Below are 20,492 nucleotides of genomic sequence, written 5' to 3' on the forward strand. Positions count from 1 at the left end.
GTGGCGATGTTAGGAGAGTGGTGGCGATGGGGGTGGTGGCGATGTTAGGAGAGTGGTGGCGATGGGGGTGATGGTGGTGGCGAATGTGGGAGAGTGGGGCGATGGCGGTGTCGGTGATGGTAGCGATGGTGGCGGTGATGGTGGTGGTGATCGATGGCGGTGGTGGTACTAACAGCCGTAAACACACAACGACAGCGACAACAACGCCGTCACGGCCGCCCACTTCAACTGTAAACAACGCAATGGGTGGGGAACGCAGCAGCAGGAACAACAGCAATGAGTGGCAAACGCGGCTCCTAACACTGCCCCGCTGCATGTGGCGCCCGCAAACAGACCGCGCGGTTCACAATGTCCGTGACAACCGAACCAGCACCGCTGAGATGTTCGGTTGAAGGACCTCGGTCTCGCGGTGTCAACCGAGCGTAGCCAATCGGGAGGTGCGCATTCGAATGCATCTCAGAGGTAGTAGCTCTGTGAGATCCGCTTCCCGCGAGCCGTCGTGTCTGGACCAGAGTGCCATTTAGAAGAAGGCACATCAGATGCGGCTCTGTGATATCCGCTTCCCGTGAATCTGATCTCTAACAATAACATCGTCCGAGTGCACTACTTTTGATAACGCAAGGTTTTAGTAACTGTTAAAGCTCTTTAGAACCATCTTCTAAAGTACAATTATACATTTAAAAAGAAATCCAACTGACCAGTTGGAAACTCCACATTCCCCTGGCGGAAGCCCCCGTTTTACATGAACCTCCCCCGTTTCAACCACCCGCTGCCAATCCCCGAAGGGAGATTCGGACCCGGCACACGTCGGAGCCACGACGAGTACGCAACAGCTCACCCACTGTCGGACTTTACACGGTCCAATGGCCGTGTCCAAGTAACGTTCTAAAATCAAGAACGCAACAGCAAAAAAAAAACACATCCACCGCTGTGATTACCATCGGTGTACAAGGCCACGGCCCCCCCTCGCATCCCCCGCTCCCCCCCAAACTCCGGTGCTGGATGACGGCCTCCCCATGCACAGCGCCTGTGCCATGGTGACTCTGAGGCCCGAGACCACCTGACAGGAGGTGGTCTCGGGACAAACCCAGCAGGTGCCACGTGTTGGCTGCGCAGACCGGTAGACAGAGCCGGCCCAGCCACTAAGCGACCCTTGCAATTGCAAAGGGCCCCGTGGCCAGCAGAGGGCCCCCTAGAGTCACTGCTAGCTAGTGCGTGAAAACAATCAAACATCAAAGGGGCCTCCAACCAAATTTTGCTTAGGGCCCCCAAAGGTCTAGGGCCGGTTCTGCCGGTAGATGCACACCAGCTGTACCCTCTACTGTGCCAACTTGCTGCATTTTAGCTGCCCGGCACTCTGCTCATTGTTGTGAGCGTCGCTCCTCTGCCCTCCGTTGTTGCTGGAGGGCGACTGCCTCGAATTGCCCAGTGGCGTCCTTCATGAGCCTCCTCCATAGAGGCCGATCTTGACACCGCTGGTACCAGTCTCTGGCAAGTCCACTCAGCTCCACATCCCCCTGTACTACAGCAGTCCATCGCTTCTCCAGCCCATGTCGTGCCCATTTAGCCCCCTCTATGCGGCCAAACAGAAGCTGCTTTGGCATGCGGTGGCTGCATGACCCAGCCAATGCAGCCTCGCCTGCATGAGGAGCTCACTGATGGGACTGTGTCCAGATTTTTCAAGGATGTGTGCTTCTTACACAATCAAGCTTGGTTAAACCCAGGATGGATCGTAGGCAGGTTAACCTGGATGTTTTAAACTGGATCCGATGTTCCTCCATTAGAGGGGTCCACATCTCGCAAGCAGAGAGCGGCGAGGGCATTACTGTCGCGGAGAAGACCCGAAGCTTCATGTGGAGCAACAGACCTGGTAGGTTCCACACAGCGTTACGCAGCCAATGAAAAGATAATGCTGCCCGACCTCTGCTGCCAAACCGGAGCTGGTCATAAGCACACTGCCCAGGTATGGGAGGGAATCTGTCCACAACTGCTCCATCATGCCCTCCTCCACCACCACCATCACCATGGCCACCACCACCACGACCTCCACCACCACCATCACGGCCAAGGCCACCATCACGCTACCAAAGCTATCTCCACCCACCCTCGTCGCACCACTTGCTCTTAGACTCGCACGGACACTCGGACTTACAGACTCATAGACCTGCACGGAGACACACAGAGATCCGCAGACATACACAGAGATCAGCAGAGACCGACAGACTCTCACAGACTCACGTGGAGACGCACGAGTCTGCCCTGACGGTCTCCCGTCAGCGTGTGCTCACAGGCCTTCAAGCCCCCCTTCCCCCCTCTGGATTCTCGCCGGACTCGTGAAGTCTGCTGCTGCAACGCCACTCTAGAAAGCATCGCAATGTCACTGCTGCTGCTGCTGTTGCCGTTACGGGGGGGGGGGGTTCACGATGGCCAGCTTCGTCCAAGAGGTGCCGTCTCCCGAGTGCCGACGACACGGAAACGTGAGAACCGTACAAAAACAATAAAAGGCGAGCGCGGGCGGGTGGAGAGAGCGAGAGTCTGTTTTTGTTTGCAGCTTTTTTGTTTGTTGCAGGCGCCGTTGACCTTTGAACCCCTTCCGGGAAAGGGGGGGAGAGCAGGTGGGGGAGATGTGGGGGCTGGGAATGGGGGCCGTGCCGCGTGGTGGGTGGTGGGAGCGAGCGTCTGTGTTTGTGCCGCGCGGCTACGGTGAGGTTCCCAAACGTCACCGCAGGAGGAGCAGGAGGTGGTGGGGGGCAGTCCTTCCAACGCCGTTCCAACGCCGTTCCAACGCCGTTCCAACGCCGTTCCAACGCCGTTCCAGCGCCGTTCCAACGCCGTTCCAACGCCGTTCCAGCGCCGTTCCAACGCCGTTCCAACGCCGTTCCAACGCCGTTCCAACGCCGTTCCAATGCCGTTCCAACGCCGACTTCCGCAGCCGGTGATGCCGCCGCCCTTCAGCGACCACTTCCGCACGGACGGCACGGACGGGCGATGCCACGGACGACGTGATCCACCTCACCACCCACCTCATCTCCATCTGCACCTCACCCCCCCACCTCACCTCAACCTCAACTTCACCCCTAACCACCACCTCCCCCCAGCCACAGATCCCGGCCACCGCACGGTAAACGTCTTTAAGTAAACGACCGCCGTGAAGTAGTAACGATAGCAGAACGGAAATAACGACGGCTAATTCGTTCGTCGAGACGAGGAGAGAGAGAGAGGAGAGAGAGAGGAGAGAGAGGAGGAGAGACATAGCAGAGCAGGGAGAGAGGCGAGGTTGAGCGGTTGTGTGATTCAGCGCTTGCCCTGCCGCAAGCGGTCGATGTGGTAGGCCAGCTTGAGCGCCGGGCCCAGCTTGAGGCCCATGTACTTCATCATCATCTCGCTCTTGAGCAGCAGCAGAGCCCGGCCATCAATCTCCTGTCGTGGGGTCACGTGGTCAGGGGGTCGTCACAGGGGTCAGACGTTGTCCGAGGGGTTCTTGGGGGTCGGCGTGGTGGAGGAGCAATGAGATGAGACGGAAACTACGGCAGCTGTCCGGGCACGATGATGACGATGACGACAATGACAATGATGATGATCATAACGACAATGAGGATGACGACGATGACGATGACAATGACGACGACAATGATGACAACGACAACAATGACGATGACAATGAGGATGAGTGACGATGACGTCGACGTCAATGACAATGACGTCAATGACAATGACGCAAAAACAACAATGACATCTATGACAATGACGACGTTCACAACGACGATGTCTACAATGACGACAAAGACGACGACTATGATGATGATGACGTCTTCGATGACGACGACAACGCGTGAGCGAGCATGGTGGGGTGAGTGTGAGCGAGTGTGAGCGAGTGCGAGCGAGTGCGAGCGAGTGCGAGCGAGTGCGAGCGAGTGCGAGCGAGTGCGAGCGAGCAACTCACGTGCTTGCGGAAGAGCTCCGCGTGGGGGGCGAGCGCCGTGGGGTCGGCAGTGCGGATGAAGCTCATGACGTCGTCCACGCTCCACCCCGATGGGTCGCGGCTCGTCCCCTCCGCGTCGGCGCCGGCCGCCACCAGCACTGAGCACGGCAAGCAGACAAAGGTCCCCCCCCCCGCATAGCCTCAACGGACTTTTGGGGCAAGTGCTGTTAGTAGCGACTTATGAAGGTTGTGAGCGAGTGAGCGAGTGAAAGGGCAAGCGCGAATGTGAGCGAGTGTAAGTGAGGGTGAGTGTGAGAGTCTGCCGGTGCCACAGTGTGCATATGAGAGTGCGAGGGAGCGAGTGAGAGGGTGAGCCAGTGTGAGCGAGCCAGTGCAACAGCGAGGGAGTGAGTATGAGTGACTGATTGAGTGAGTGAGTGTGAGTGAATGTGAGTGAGTGTGAGTGAATGTGATTGAGTGTGAGTGAATGTGAGTGAGTGAGAGTGACACACGTAGGTCTGCGAATGTGAGGGTGTAATAAAGCGAGAGTGAGTGAGAGCGTCTGCGGGTGTCGCTGTGTGTGTATGAGAGTGAGTGAGCGAGAGTGAGCGAATGTGAGGGTGTGAGTAAGCGAGAGTGAGTGAGGGAGTCTGTGGGTGTCGCTGTGTGTGTATGAGAGTGTGAGTAAGCGAGAGTGTGAGTAAGTGAGAGTGAGCGACAGTGAGCGAGCGAGCATGAGTGAGTGACGCACGTCAGAGTCTGCGGGTGTCGCTGTGTGTGTATGAGTGACGCACGTCAGAGTCTGCGGGTGTCGCTGTATGTGTATGAGAGTGTGAGTAAGCGAGAGCGAGTGAGCGAGCGTGAGCGAGTGACGCACGTGAGAGTCTGCGGGTGCCGCTGGTGCTCGAGGAGGAAGAGGAGCGTCGCCCCGCTGCATTCTGGGAGGGCGAGCATGGGCTGCCACGGCCGCCTTCAAACTGTCCTCCCGAGCCTGCAACACGACAACACAACAACACTGGGTGACACAATGCACTGGGTGACACAACGCAGGGTGACAACGCAGGGTGACGTAACACACGGTGAAGTAGCACAGGATGACACAATGTGCCACAATATACGATGACACAAAGTGACACGGCACAGGGTGACACAAAGTGACGTAACATGACACAACACGCCACACGGTGACACATCACGGGGTGAGTGAGCGTCTGGGTCAAGTGAGTGGGTGAGCAAGTGAATGGGTTGGTTAGTGTGTGAGTGACTGTGTAGGTGAGTGATTGGGTGAGTGAGTGCGTGGGTGAGTGAGTGAATGGGTGGATTGGTGATTGTGTAGGTGAGTGAATGGGCGAGTGAGCGCGTGGGTGAGTGAGTGGGTGAGAGAGTAGGTGAGTGAGTAGGTGAGTGAGTGACTGGGTGGGTAGATGACTGTGTAGGCTAGTGAATGGGCGCGTGAGCGTGTGGGTGGGTGAGTGAGTGAGTGGGTGGGTTGTTGACTGTGTAGGTTAGTGAATGGGCGAGTGAGCCTGTGGGTGAGTGAGTGGCTGAGTGAGTGGATGAGTGAGTAGGTGAGTGAGTAGGTGAGTGAGTAGGTGGGTAGGTGACTGTGTAGGTTAGTGAGTGGGCGAGTGAGCGTGTGGGTGAGTGACTGGGTGGGTTGTTGACTGTGTGGGTGAGTGAGTGAGCGCGTGGGGTCAGCGAGCGAGTGACCGGGTGGTTTAGCGGTTAAGCCGGACTACGGCCGCCTTCCTTCAATGACGATCGACCTGCGCTGCAAGAACCGCCCTCAACAATAACAACCACCGCCAACAAAAAAATGCAGATATTTTTTATTTTTCTGTATATTTTTGTATGTTTATATGTTTTTTCTAAAACGTTTTATTTTTATTACTTTATTATTTCCCTTCTACGTGACTTTACCGAAAGAACCAAGAAGATGAATTCCCTGGAGTCACGAAAGCTTGAAATCGAAATTTAATTCAGTTATTGTTAAATCTCATCGGTCACCTGATCCGGACGAAGCTTGCCGGTTCAGCTTGCCTCCATCCCGCAGGAGGAACCCCTCCTCTCGCCTCCGCGTCGCCAGGTGCAGCTGCTGCTGCCGGTGCTGTTGATGGTGCTGATGACGGTGCTGCTGCTGCTGCTGACGGTGGAGCTGCTGCTGCAGGTGGTGGTGGTGGTGGTGCCGTGGAGGGAACTGCCTCTGCAGGAGGCGAGGGACGTCGAGGGAGGAGGGAGGGGCGGGGCGCCGCCGCGGGGCCTGCAGCACGGCGAGCGCGTTGAGGGCCGAGTCTTGCGTCTCCAGCGAGGGCCTCTGCAGGCTGTCGCCCGTGAGGCCCTCGGCCACGCGAGGCTCTCCTGGGGAGGCGGGGGGATGGGGGGGAATAGCGACACGGGGCAAGATGTTAACTACCTCGCCTGGTATACAGGAGGTTCGTGGGTTCGATCCCCATCCTGACGCCTGCTGCTGTATATTTGGAGCTTGCGGTCACATCTTAGAATCACTCTTTGGTTCTTTCGGTAAAGTCAAGTAGACAACACAAGCGTCCGTCATCAGCTGATGACGGACGCTTGTGTTGTGCCCGAAACGTCGTGATTTATTTTAATTTTATTTTGTCTACCTACGTGACTTTACTGAAAGAACCAAAACTATGGATTTCTGCAGTCACGAAAACTTCAAATCAAGATCTTAGCATCATTCGCTTAGAGGAGTATTTGGCTGCTATAGATTTTCTAACGCCTATCGTTAGGTGTGGCCACTCTTGAAGAAGAGCTACAGAGCTCAGGTGGGGCCTTACCTGGACAAATAAACACAGTAACAAAAAATTAATTCCTGCCACTCCTTGTCCGGTGTACAGAAGGTCGTGGGTTTGATCCCGACCTTCAAGTGGGACTTTGTCTCGGGGTCCTGTAGTTTTTCCTTCCAAGTTTAATATCAACGTCACACGTTCAGTATTTTGCCTGCTATCAATTTTCCACTCCAGCCACTTCGGTGAGCTATTGTTTGTGGCTTTCCATTATCAGAAGGAAGAGCGCTCGTTGTAGTGAGCGTCGCATGTCTGCCTACACATACACGCATGCACATTCTTACACACGCACACGACAAAAATCCCCACATAGCCTTAACACAAACACACGTGCCTACACTCACACACGCACATGACTACACGCACACACGTCCATTCCTAAACGCACACACACATGTGACAAATGCCCGTTGGCAGGAGGTCACGGGACAGATCCAGCAGGTGTCATGGGTCGGCTGACTGAGATGACTGGCTGATGCACCACCTGTGCCCTCCACAGTGCCAATTGTCTGCGCTTTAGCCACCCGGCGCGCCGCTCGTTGTTGTGAGCGTCGCTCCTCTGCCCTCCGTTATTGCTGGAGGGCGACTGCCTCCAGCTGCCCAGGAGCAGCGTCATTCACGTGCCTCCTCCACAGAGGCCGATCTTGACACCGCTGGTACCGTCATGCCTACACACACACACACACTCGCACATGTACGAACCCACGCGCGCACACGCATGCACGTACCTTCGGAAGGCAGGTGTTGGAGTGGCCGAGGCCGCTTTGGGGAGAGCGGGGAGTTGAACGGCTCCTGTGACGGACGCTTGATCCCCCGGGCCAGGTCAACGTCGTCACGACCTACAAATACAAAGATCACCCGTATAGCGTCGACAAGCCTGCTGGGGCAAGTGCCGCGAGCGAGAACGTACGAAGGGGGGGGGGGGGTGTATTCATTTGAGGCCGAGTCGACTTAGGGGAAGCCCGGGACAGCTTCAAATATTCGCCATCGGTGAGCGGAAATCGAACTCGGGTCGCCTGGTTCGTAGCGTAGCATGGCGCTAACCACTGCGCTACTGCTCCCCATAACAACAGCAACAACTACAGCCGCCATTCGCCACCAAGTGGCAGTGACGTCACCACGACGACTGTGCCAGGCCAGGTGCACTTTGAGGCCCACACAGGTACATCCACAAACGCACGCTAACAACTAGCGCATCCAATAGCCAAACCCTACTTCGACTCAACCATGCCAAAAACACACAGATGTTCAGTCTGGGTACGGGGTCAGAGAGTTGCAACAACAGCTTCTCATCACGTGGAAATTTGCCGGTGATGATGCCGATGCCGGTGATGCCGATGATGCCGGTGATGATGACGATGATGATGACGATGATGATGCCGGTGATGCCGACGATGATGATGATGCCGGTAATGATGACGATGCCGGTGATGATGATGATGATGCCCGTGATGATGATGCCGGTGATGCCGATGATGATGATGATGCCAGTGATGCCGACAATGATGATGATGCCGATGACAATGCCGGTGACGATGCCGGTGACGATGATGATGCCGGTAATGCCGGTGATGATGATGATGCCGACGGTGATGATGATGATGCCAACGATGATGAAAATGATGATGCCGGAGATGATGATGATGATGCCGGTGATGATGATGCCGGTGATGCCGACGATGATGATGCCGGTGACGATGATGATGATGCCGGTGATGCCGACGATGATGATGATGATGATGCCGGTGACGATGCCGGTGATGATGATGATGCCGGTGACGATGCCGGTGATGATGATGATGCCGGTGATGCCGACGACGATGATGCCGGTGACGATGCCGGTGACGATGCTGCCGGTGACGATGCCGGTGACGATGCCGGTGACGACGCCGATGACGATGCCGGTGACGATGATGACGCCGGTGATGCCAATGATGATGATGCCGGTGACGATGCCGGTGACGATGATGCTGATGATGATGATGATGACGATGCCGGTGACGATGACGATGATGACAATGCCGGTGATGCCGATGATGCCGATGATGACGATGCCGGTGATGCCGATGATGATGAGGATGCCGGTGCTGCCCGCCGGCGGTACCTGGCAGTACGTTGCTGCTGGCGAGGCAAGCCGGCTGGCTGCTCAGGAGGTTGTCGCACTCCAGCGAGTGGCAGAGCTTCTCCAGGAAGCGCAGCACGAAGGAGGCGCTCCGCACCGACGGCAGCCGCAGCGAGCGCACCTCGCCGTCGTACCGGGCTGCCAGCGCACCACGCAAAGACAAAGATCCCCCGTGTTGCCTTAACGGACTGTTGGGGCAAGTGCTGTTGGCGAGCAGCGCCTATGAAGGCCGACACGGCACACGAGGGGGTGGGGGGTGGTCAGCACCACGCCCGGCCGCTTTCGTCTCCCCAGTGGTGATGGTTAATACACACCGCACCGGCCAACACCAGGGACGATTACCTGAACTGGTGCTGGGCCTCCCATAGGTCGACTCAGCCTCAAACGAGTACCTGGTGCGGTGTGTAAACATCGCCACTAGGGGAGAAAGGCGGTCGGGCGTAGTGTTGGCCACCCAACCCGCTCGTGTACCGTGCCGGCCTTCATAGGTGCTCGATAACAGCACTTTCCCCAACAGTCTGTTAAGGCCACACAGGGGATCTTTGTCTTTGTGTGCGTACGTGTGTGTATGTGCGTGTACGTGCATGCATGTACGTGCGTGTGTGTACGTGTGTGTACGTGCGTGTGTGCACGTGTGTGTACGTGCGTGCGTGTATGTGTGTGTATGTGCGTGTACGTGCGTGTACGTGCGAGTGCGTGTACGTGCGTCTGCGTGTGTGTGCGTACGTGCGTGTGCGTGCGTGCGTGTACGTGCGTGTGTGTACGTGCGTGTACGTGCGTGCGTGTACGTGTGTGTGTGTGCATACGCGTGCGTGTGCGTGCGTACCAGTGACGATGGTGTCGCCGTCCCCGTTGGGTAGCCTGGCCAGCACGTGTGGCGGGTGGCGAGCGCAGTCCACGCAGGCCTGCACCGCCAGCTGCAGCACGGCCGGCGCCGCCCCGGGCCCAAAGTGCTCGGGCAGCAGCTGCACCTTGCGCCGGTCGAGGAAGGGGCCCGCGCCGGCGCGCTTGTTCACGTACACGCAGACTGCGCAGCGGCAGCGCACGCACACACACACAGAGACAAAGATCCCCCGGGTAGCCTCAACAGAATCATCTTCTTGGTTCTTTCGGTCGAGTCACGTAAAAGGGAAATAATAATAAAATAATAAAAATATTTATGGAAAATGCAGATATGGGATTAGTCACTACTTGTCTGCATTTTTCATAAATATGCAAAATTTCTCTGTTGATATGCAAATTCCTTTGTCAAGGCGCCCTTCCTCCTCTAACACAGCTTAAATATACGCTGCCAAGCTTTGTGGTGTTCATTCAGATGCTGTCTTTCCGACAGACCTGTTCTTCACCTGAGGACGGCTGCTTGCGTTGTGGCTGAAACGTCGTGAGAATTGTATTTTATTATGTTTTATTTTATTATTTTATTATTTCCCTTCTATGTGACTTTACCGAAGGAACCAAGAAGATGAATCCCTGCAGTCACGAAAGCTTTAAATCAAAACCTCAACAGACTGTCGGGGCAAGTGCTGTTAGCGAGCGGCACCTGTGAAGGCCGGCAAGGTGACACACGAGGGGGTGGGTGGCCAGCAACCACACACGCACGCACACACACACCGCACCCGAGCACACACGCACAAAGACAAAGATCCCCCGTATAGCCTCAACAGACTGTTGGGACAAGTGCTGTTAGCGAGTAGCATCTGAAGTACCGGTGAAGACGCTTGACGCCGAGGTTGAGGCACACGTATATTTATTTCACAATACGACAGTGGGCATATACACACTCGAGGGGGTATCGGCCCCCTCACCCGTATAACTCGGGATACACCCCTAGCTAACTCTGTCCTAGCCCCGAATCCTCCACTAATGGGCTAGGGGAGGCTAACTGGCCCGACACTGGTAAGTCGGGCCCGGTACCCGGAGTTCCAGACCAGCTCTTACAAGAGCACCGGCTCTGGCTTTCGGGACCACGCCGCTGGCTCAGTCCTGTCCGGCCCTGAAAAGGACATCGAACTAGGGGAGTCCAGGGCTCTATCTAAGACGTCTTCAGTCTTCTTCCCTTAGCTTAAACATAACTGACTCGAGCCCTTTGAACATCCCCTTTTATACCCAACCCCTCCCTGAGGGGTGGGGCCCCGGGGGATCATAACGTTCGAACCAGCCCCCCCCAGGGTGTCTGGCTCGGACGTCGTAGAGGGCACCTCCTCGTGCACTTACGTAGCCCCGCCCACTGTGTTTGTTTTCCATAGGCTGCCATGCATAACGGGCCCTCTCTTTAACACCCCTACATCACCCCCCCCCCCGCATAGCTTGCAGCCGTCCCGGCTGCCAACATACAAAAATGACAATAAAAGTGCATTTACACCTTGACCGCGCGTGTGCCTCACTATTTTTCAACAATAACAAGAACAGCAACAAGAACACAACAAAATGCAACAGCAAGAAGAGAAAACAACCCGACGCACCCCCCCTTGAATAAATACGAATTCCGTAAAAAAAACAACCAATATACAATTTGCAGGGAACCCACCATACACACAACAGCAGGTGAACCCAACGTATGTACATTTCAATGGGCAGGGAACACACCACCCACACAACACACAATGAACCCAACATATGTACATTCAATGGGCAGGGAACACACCACCCACACAACACACGATGAACACAACCTATGTACACATCTTCCGGCCTCATAACAGTCTGCGCATTTTTGCGCGCGTCCTTGCCGCGGGCCCCTCACACGGGGTAACCCCGGGTGGCGGACCGTCAGGTGGCAATTGTCCGTCCCGGAGTGAGTCCTCATCCGATGCCGCGCGACCGTCGGTATCCCCAGGAGGGGTGGTCGGGCGTGAGCCCGTCAGTCCTGATGCACCTGGAGGTGGCACGGCCGGCAAGGCATTAGGTGAGAACGACGGAGACGGACCCAATGAGTCGGTCGACCCCCCACACGTTTGGCCACGCATGTGTGAAGTGGGTTTGTGTACCGCAACGAAGGGTTTTAACCTAGAGGGGTGCACGAACCATCGCCGCTTCCCCCATTTAATGCGCACGCACTGTGGTCGCAAAACTTCGACCACCTCCACAGGGCCCCGCCACGGCCGCACCAGCTTAGAGGAGGTAGCCAGTGGCACTTGGGGACAGTGCAGCCATGCCTTGTCCCCCGGCTTCCACTGTATCATGTGCGCCCGACCCAGCCTGAGGCGCTCATTCGCCTTTTGACGGAGGTCCGAGTTTAGCATTGCAGCATCCCGCGCCTCTGTTAATTTGGCCAGATTAAATTTGACGTGGTCAGCCAATTTAGTTTTCCCTTGCGGCTCGGGGATCTGCAGCTGGGCGCGAACAGGCGGGTCGGGTTCGCGACCGTACATGAGGTAAAAGGGGGAAAATCCCGTAGCTGCATGGGGTGCCATCCGGTATGCCGCCAAGACCCCTTGAATATGCAGGTCCCAGTCAGTCTGTGAGTCCGAGACCTGCTGTGACATCATTGACGTAATGGTGCGATGCAGGCGCTCGACCATCCCGTCAGTTTGCGGGTGATACGGGGAGGGACGAATTTTCTTCGTGCCTAGGAGGTCACAGACTTGTTTGAGTAATTTACCGGAAAAATTTCTGCCCTGGTCGGTCAGCAGCCGCTCCGGAGCACCTTTGTCCAGGACGTATCCCTGAACAAAGGCCTCCACGATGGCTGCTGCCGACTGGTTGGCAAGGGGCCAGGCCATAGGCCAGCGTGTAAAATACTCGACACCAGTCAACAAATACCTATTGCCCCTGGGGGTGGCGGGAAATGGGCCCAAAATGTCCAGCGCGACAAGCTCATTTATTCTGGACACTTTGATCGATTGCAAGGGCGGGTTAGACTCCCGCGCCGGCGGTTTCCGTTGCGCACACCGAGGGCATGATCCCAATAGATCCCCAACATCCCTCGTCATGCCAGGCCAAAAAAAATCAAGTTGTAGCAGTGCAAGAGTCTTTTGGGTCCCCAGGTGTAATAGGCGCTCATGCGCGGCCCACACCACCTTGCCACGCAAACCCAGAAGGGACCACCAGCCGATGTCGCTGGGATTTCCCGTCCCAATGCATCAGCAGACCTTGCACCATTTCCCATGCATCCGAATCACCCTTTCCACGCTCAGCACCCCCGACGCGACGACGCCACCCGAGGAGGGAGGTATCCTCCATCTGGAGGCGCCTCCATTCAGTGACGGGCAACCCCAACAGGGAATCTCTTCCCTGTTGTTCGATCGAATTAGTAATTAATGTTTCGTCGTCGTCGGTGGCTGCCAAGACCGGAACCGATGCGTCCCCTGAAGGCCTGCAACGTCCCGACCCCAGGAGGCATGCACATTCCGAGGTGGTTGGCATGCGCGACAGAGCGTCCGCATTCGTATGGCGAACGCCCTTACGGTAGGTGGTTTTAAAATCAAAGTCCTGGAGAACCTCCAACCATCGAGACAACTGTCCCGATGGTTGTTGAACTCGCAGGGCATACTGTAGTGCCGCATGATCTGTGCGGACGGTGAAATGCCGACCGTACAGATATGGGCGATACTGTTGGATGAAATAGACAATTGCCAACAGTTCCCTACGGGTGACACAATATCTTTGCTCCGCAGGAGACAACACCCGACTACCGTACGCGACCACCCGTTCCACGCCATCAACCACCTGGGAAAGCACACCCCCAATACCCGTGTTGCTCGCATCGGTGTCGAGCAAAAAGGGCTTAGAAAAATCGGGGTAAACCAAGGGAGGGGCTTTTACCAGGGCGTCCCGAAGGGAGCAGAAAGCAGCCTCCTCCTCTTGACCCCAGTGGAACCGAACCCCTTTAGATGTTAAAGCGTGCAGGGGTTTGGCAATTGTCGCAAAATCAGCGACGAACCGTCTGTAATACGACGCGAACCCAATGAAACTCCTGACCTCTCCCACCGAGGTGGGAGTCGGCCAGGAGCTGACACACTGCGTTTTGGCGGGATCGGTAGCAATACCTGAGCGTCCCACGATGTGCCCCAAATAACGCACCGAATCGCGCAACAAATGGCATTTTTGGGGTTTGAATTTCAAATTAGCAGCCCGCATCTTTAGGAAAACCGCCCGCAACCTCTGGAGATGTTCGTCAAAAGTTTTACCAAAGACGATAACGTCATCCAAATAAATGAGGCACGACTCCCATTGCAATCCAGCCAAAACCAATTCCATCAAACGCTGGAAAGTTGCCGGCGCTGAGTGTAAGCCCATCGGCAACCGGTTGAATTGGAACAGGCCGTGCGGTGTACGGAAAGCAGTTTTAGGCTTCGAATCATCGTCCAGAGGAAGCTGCCAGAATCCCGAAAGTAAATCGAGTGTGGAAAAGAATCGCGCTCCCGCCAAGGCGTCCAGCGATTCATCCATCCGAGGGAGCGGGTATGCGTCGGCAACCGAAATTTTGTTAAGGCGCCGAAAATCAACGCAAAACCGCAACGATCCGTCCTGCTTTTTAACCAGGACGATCGGCGCTCCCCAAGGGCTGGTGGAAGGAGAAATGATGTCGGCGGCCAACATGTCATCAATAGCCGATTTGACATGGTCCTTTTCGGCGGGACTCAACCGAAACGGATTTTGGCGAATTGGCGCGCTGTCACCCGTGTCAATATGGTGACGCAGCAGGTGAGTACAACCCAAATCGTATTTATTTCGACTAAAAACGTCGGAAAATTCCCGCAGTAGTGTTTTAAGTTGTTGACGCTCTGAATCTGACAGGTCCGTCGATCCCGCACAAAGCGCCTCGAGCCACCCTTCATCGCTGTCCGAATGCGGTCGCGGCGCAGGGACAACGCTGACGTGATTTGCGACGGTTTCCTCACATGGCACCGGCGTTGCGTGAGCAAGCACGGTTCCCTGTGGGACCACCACCGTCTGCGAGCCCACATTGAGGACCGCGATGAAGGGTTCACCGTCCCCTCTTACTATGGTCTGGGCCGGAAGTAAATGAGGTCCACTAACCCCGGCCCTAGACGGCCCCAGCAGAACCCCTTGGGCTGCAATACCCTTAGCGAAGGGTCGCCGAAGTTTCAAGGGAATCAACATTTGTGCCTCCGGAGGGACGCGCACCGTTCTCTCTACGAATGCCGGCACCGTCGCGAACGCCGTCCGAGTCGTAACGGGTGATGGCAAAAACGCCATGCGTCTGCCCGACGGGAGCTCAATGCATCCCTGGTCGATTAATATCCTAATCGGCATTTTGGCCAGGAAGTCCGTCCCCAGCAGGCACGGAACCGCCAGCGAGGAGGAAACAAAAATCGGCCCAGACAATTTAATTTCCCCAACACAAATTTGGGCCCGAATTTGTCCGATGATGCCAAGTGAGCCCCCGTTAGCCGCATAGAATGGTACGTTAACAGGCATCAAAGGACGGCTCTGGACAGGGAGAATATTGTATATTAACTCCGAAATAATGGTCGCCGATGCTCCCGTATCGACCAGGATGCGCACTTCAACCCCGTCGATGTGCCCCACAACGGCCGACGACCCCGACGATGCGGCTACCACACGATCGGCCAGCACGGACCACTGGCCGGGTTCGATATGAGTACCCAGAGTGGTGCGTGATGGTGCGATGGTGCGCGATATCGGCCCCCCTCTCGTTGCGGTGTTTGAGTGCGTGACGGGCGTGTGCGTGGGCCAAACATGTGGGGTGCCGCGACTCGCCGGGTTATGATGGTGGAGCTTGTGATGAGGCCCGTCGTCCCGTTGAGGTGTCGTCCCGCGCTGACGAGGAGAGCGGCACCCCGAGGCGACGTGGCCCCGGACGCCGCAGTTAAAACACTGCGGGAGCGCCGTCGGAGGTGAAGGATGGTCGGAACGGCCCAACCCGTCCCGGCCCGACCGTGCTCCCATCGCCTGTTGCCGTCGGTGGTCGACGGCGTAGAGCTCCTCCGTCGGAAGGGTGGCTGCAGCCACCGCACGCCCCGCCGATGCCCTGTTGGCTTTCCGCCGGAGCGACAGGAGGTTTGCGTGGAGGAGCCGCGCCGCCTGGAGCGATGTCATTTCCGCGTCCTCCTGCGCGACGACAGCGATGTCAAGGTCGTCTGCCAGGAGGAGGATTTTCTCCGTGACCATAGCATCCACGCCGTCGTCGTCCATACGAGGGAAGGCCGACTTAGCCATCCCCAGGAGGCTCGTCCGGTATGCTAGGGGCGACTCCTTCTCACCCCGTTTGCGGTCGTAAAATTGCTGTCGGCATTCGGCTGATGGTCCATAGACCCCGCCCAGCAGCTGTAGCGCCATCGGTAACGTAGACCGCTTCTCTCTCGGCGCCGATGTGAGTGCGGCGAGCGCGTCGCCGTCGAGGAGCGCCGGCAGCGCGCAGAGAGCCTCCTCATCGGACCATTTCGCCATCTCCTGATGGGCGAGGAAACGTCGGCGAAACCCGGCCCAGTCTCCCTCCGCGCCGATGAACTCCTTCAGCGGGGGCAGTCTCTGATGAAGCGCAGCGGTTGTTGTAGACTCCTGCAGGCAGATGTCACCACCACTCGGCTGTGCGTCGGTGCGAACGGCCGATGGGATCGCCTGTCGCGGTTGTGATGACGCACCCTCCGGCGGTGATGACGCTGCAGCTCCAGCGACGGCGATGTCGGAGCAGATGTTCAGGCTGGCCACGCCCTGAACAGCTGTAGCGTCGATGGCGGGAATTTCAAATTCGGACTGCTCCGAAATGGCGGGAAGGCGCCCTGGTCGTTGGCTCGCCTCGCCCCGTGTTGGATCACCGGCCCCCAATCGCGTGATGGTCTCCAGCGTGGCGGCAGCGGCATACAGCAGCTCCGCCAGCCTCCCGTGAGCCAGCCGTAACGCGTCTGACTGCGGCCCCTCTTCATTTCGATGCCCCGGTAAGGAGGCGTCAGGCCCCGGCTGCACCATGTCTTGTGGAGCCGTCTCGGGCTCGACGATCTCGGCAGTGTCTTCCTCCTGCGGTACTTTTGCCCGCGCTGTTTTCCGCGTGTCCATGTTCGAATTACTTCTGACACCAGTTGAAGTACCGGTGAAGATGCTTGACGCCGAGGTTGAGGCACACGTATATTTATTTCACAATACGACAGTGGGCATATACACACTCGAGGGGGTATCGGCCCCCTCACCCGTATAACTCGGGATACACCCCTAGCTAACTCTGTCCTAGCCCCGAATCCTCCACTAATGGGCTAGGGGAGGCTAACTGGCCCGACACTGGTAAGTCGGGCCCGGTACCCGGAGTTCCAGACCAGCTCTTACAAGAGCACCGGCTCTGGCTTTCGGGACCACGCCGCTGGCTCAGTCCTGTCCGGCCCTGAAAAGGACATCGAACTAGGGGAGTCCAGGGCTCTATCTAAGACGTCTTCAGTCTTCTTCCCTTAGCTTAAACATAACTGACTCGAGCCCTTTGAACATCCCCTTTTATACCCAACCCCTCCCTGAGGGGTGGGGCCCCGGGGGATCATAACGTTCGAACCAGCCCCCCCCAGGGTGTCTGGCTCGGACGTCGTAGAGGGCACCTCCTCGTGCACTTACGTAGCCCCGCCCACTGTGTTTGTTTTCCATAGGCTGCCATGCATAACGGGCCCTCTCTTTAACACCCCTACACATCTATAAAGGCTGGAACGGCACACGAGGGGGTCGGTGGGTGGCCAGCACCATGCCCGGCCGCCTTTGTCTCCCCAGTGACGATGTTTACACACCTCACCAGCTACTCATTTGAGGTGGAATCAACCTCGGGGAGACCCAGGACCGGCAGCACTTGCCCCAACAGTCTCACATGCAGTACAGGGGATATTTACGTGCGAATGAGTGCGAGGAGTGAGTTTGTGTATGTGAGTCAGTGAGCACGAGCGAGCGAGTGATTGTGTGCGAGTGGGAATAAGTTAGTGTGTGCGAGTGTGATGAGTGAGTGTGAGCGAGCGAGCGATTGTGTGCGAGCGAGTGTGTGCGAGCGAGTGCGTGCGAGTGTGAGTGAGCGAGTGTGTGCGAGTGTGAGCGAGCGATTGTGTGCAAGTGTGAGCGAGCGAGTGCGAGCGAGCGAGTGTGAGCGAGCGTGAGCGAGCGAGTGTGAGCGAGCGAGCGTGTGCGAGTGTGAGCGAGCGATTGTGTGCGAGTGTGAGCGAGTGCGTGCGAGTGTGAGCGAGCGATAGTGTGCGAGTGTGAGCGAGCGATTGTGTGCGAGTGTGAGCGAGTGCGTGCGAGTGTGAGTGAGCGAGTGTGAGCGAGCGAGCGTGTGCGAGTGTGAGCGAGCGATTGTGTGCGAGTGTGAGCGAGCGTGAGCGAGCGAGTGCGAGCAAGCGAGCGTGAGCGAGCGAGTGTGTGCGGAGGCCTCACCCGTGGAGAGGCCGGTCTGCATGGTGGAGGGGGCAGGAGTCCGGGCCGGGAGGCCCCTCACAAGGGAGGGGCCCAAGGGGTCGGGCACCGAGGGTCCGGGGCCCCCTCCGCCGATGGCCAGCGGCCCACACTGGGGGCCCGACAGGCTCATGGCCGGCTGGGGAGTCCCACGCCTTCGCTGCACCCACCACGGACACGCAGACACGCCGGCAGACGCCTGCTGCTGTATATTTGGAGTTTGCGTGTCTCTTATCATCATCATCACGGTGGCTAGATATTAACTACCTCGCCTGGTGTACAGCAGGTCGTGGGTTCGATCCCGACCCTGACGCCTGCTGCTGTATATTTGGAGTTTGTGTGTCTGTCTCCCCCTGTGTGGTCACGTTCTCTGGGCCCTCCGATTTTTCCCCCTCCACGATGAGAATCACGCGTTTGGAGTATTTGGCTCATGATAAGCCACGTCGTGAAGCTAGAATTTTTGATAGCAAGGTCGCTTCTGAAAAAGAGCTGCATAGCCCAGTGGCCCTTACTTGGTGAAATAAACATTGTTCAGTTTAGTTTTTGAAGGCCGGCACAGCACACGAGGGGGGGGGGGGGGGGGCTGCCACCACCATGCCCGGCCACCTTTGTCTTCCCAGTGCTGACGTTTACACACCGCACCAGGTACTCATTTGAGGCCGAGTCGACCTCGGGTTAGGCACGAAGGAGGCGCTGTCGTTGGCCGGGAATCGAACTGGGGTCGCCGGGTTCGTAGTGCGGTGTCCTAACCGGTACGCCGCCGCTCGCCTTCGGTACATCAATGCCCCCAACTCTCCCGGCCCTCCCCATGGACCCCCCCCCACTCCCTTCGCCAAATCACACCTCAACCTCCACTCCCCACCGCGCCTCCCCTCCGGATCTCCCTCTCGCGCCTGCAGTCCACGGGGGGACCCATCATCAACCCCCATCATCCCCCTAGGCAGGCCCCCTACACCACCGCCACTGCCACCACCGTCGCCACGGCCACCACCATGGCCACCACCTTCACCGCTGCCGCCACCATCACCGTCACCACCCCCGTCAGCGCGGCGTACCCGTGTCCCAGGCTTGGGCCCGCGCTTCTTGTTGTTGCTGCTGTGCAACCCGCCGCGTACGGTGGCCCACAGCATCCCAGCACCACCGCCACCACCGCCACCACCGCCGCCGCCGCCACCACCGCCACCACCACCGCCGTGCGACGGTCGCTCCAGCGGCTTCGCCTTGTTGCGCGAGCCGGGGGGGCGGCCTGGTTTCCGGCGCTCCTTCACCGTCTTGCTCCCCGGTAGCGCGGCGCCGCCGGAGTTGCCGGTGGCCGTGGCGATGCCGCCGCCGCCCGCCGTCATCGTTGCCGCGGCGCCGCCACCGCCGACGCCGCTGTTGATGACGGCGGAGGAGTTGCTACCTCTGCCCTGGACGGCCGCCGCCGCCGCCGAGTGCGACGCCGACGATGCCGACGACGCCGCTGCCATTGCCGCCGTTGCCGTCGACGCCGCCGACGCCGCCGACACCGCCGACGCCGAGGTCGTGAGCGTAGTTGCCGGGAGAGCCGAGTCGCGGTTGTTGGCCGATGGGGGGGTGGCCGGGACGGTTTCTGTGCGTACGGAGCGGATCACCGGAGCCGGCTTCGGGGTGGGGGCCACTGTGGGGGGGGAATGGAGGGGAGGGGTGCGTCAGGTACAATGCGTGCGTGTGCGCTGCACTTCTTTCGCGCCGTACGTAGCCAACCGTGCCGATCGAAGGTGCAGGGGAAGGACGACAACACTAAACATGACGCAGCCATCCCCCGAGAAGCACCGTTTTTCCAAACCACGATTTCGAGTATCCCCACATGGCACTGCGCACGCCAACCACAGCTTCGCGTAGCCACCGTTTATCCGCTCACCGACATTTCACATCTCCAGCCGTGCCCAAGCGTCCGCGCCACCGGGGGCGCATCAAGCGCGTCTCCCGGACATCCGCGGAAAAGAGCTTCACGGCTCATCGGATTCCTCCAGTAGAAATAATTACTCTTTTCGATTTAAAGCTTTCGTGACTTGCAGGGATTCATCTTCTTGGTTCTTTTGGTAAAGTCACGTAGAAGGGAAATAATAAAATAATAAAATAAAACATAATAAAATACAATTCTCACGACGTTTCGGCCACAACGCAAGCAGCCGTCCTCAGGTGAAGAACAGGTCTGTCGGAAAGACAGCGTCTCAATTATTTATTATTTTATTATTTCCCTTGTACGTGACTTTACCGAAAGAACCAAGAAGATAATGACTCTTGATCCTTCTGATTCCGATCGGCGTACCCACGC

General features: G+C 57.5%; 1 protein-coding gene across 2 annotated transcripts in view; it reads right to left on the reverse strand.

The window, feature by feature from the left end:
• Nucleotides 1-760: 760 nt before the first annotated feature.
• The window catches only part of LOC133356959 (polycomb protein SCMH1-like), a 34,002-nt gene continuing 14,270 nt past the window's right edge, over nucleotides 761-20,492 (reverse strand). For both annotated transcript variants that reach the window (XM_061574681.1, XM_061574682.1), the window contains 9 exons: nucleotides 19,249-19,832; nucleotides 18,176-18,353; nucleotides 9,678-9,878; nucleotides 8,834-8,989; nucleotides 7,458-7,568; nucleotides 5,930-6,280; nucleotides 4,800-4,913; nucleotides 3,944-4,080; nucleotides 761-3,420 (listed from right to left, as the gene is read on the reverse strand). In XM_061574681.1, the coding sequence (XP_061430665.1) occupies nucleotides 3,295-3,420; nucleotides 3,944-4,080; nucleotides 4,800-4,913; nucleotides 5,930-6,280; nucleotides 7,458-7,568; nucleotides 8,834-8,989; nucleotides 9,678-9,878; nucleotides 18,176-18,353; nucleotides 19,249-19,832 (1,958 nt within the window). In that variant the 3' untranslated portion in view covers nucleotides 761-3,294. The remainder of the gene's footprint in view (nucleotides 3,421-3,943; nucleotides 4,081-4,799; nucleotides 4,914-5,929; nucleotides 6,281-7,457; nucleotides 7,569-8,833; nucleotides 8,990-9,677; nucleotides 9,879-18,175; nucleotides 18,354-19,248; nucleotides 19,833-20,492) is intronic.

The sequence above is a fragment of the Lethenteron reissneri genome, chromosome 56 (genome assembly GCF_015708825.2).
Source record: "Lethenteron reissneri isolate LAM-NWPU_2019-01 chromosome 56, ASM1570882v1, whole genome shotgun sequence".
Lineage (NCBI taxonomy): Eukaryota > Metazoa > Chordata > Hyperoartia > Petromyzontiformes > Petromyzontidae > Lethenteron > Lethenteron reissneri.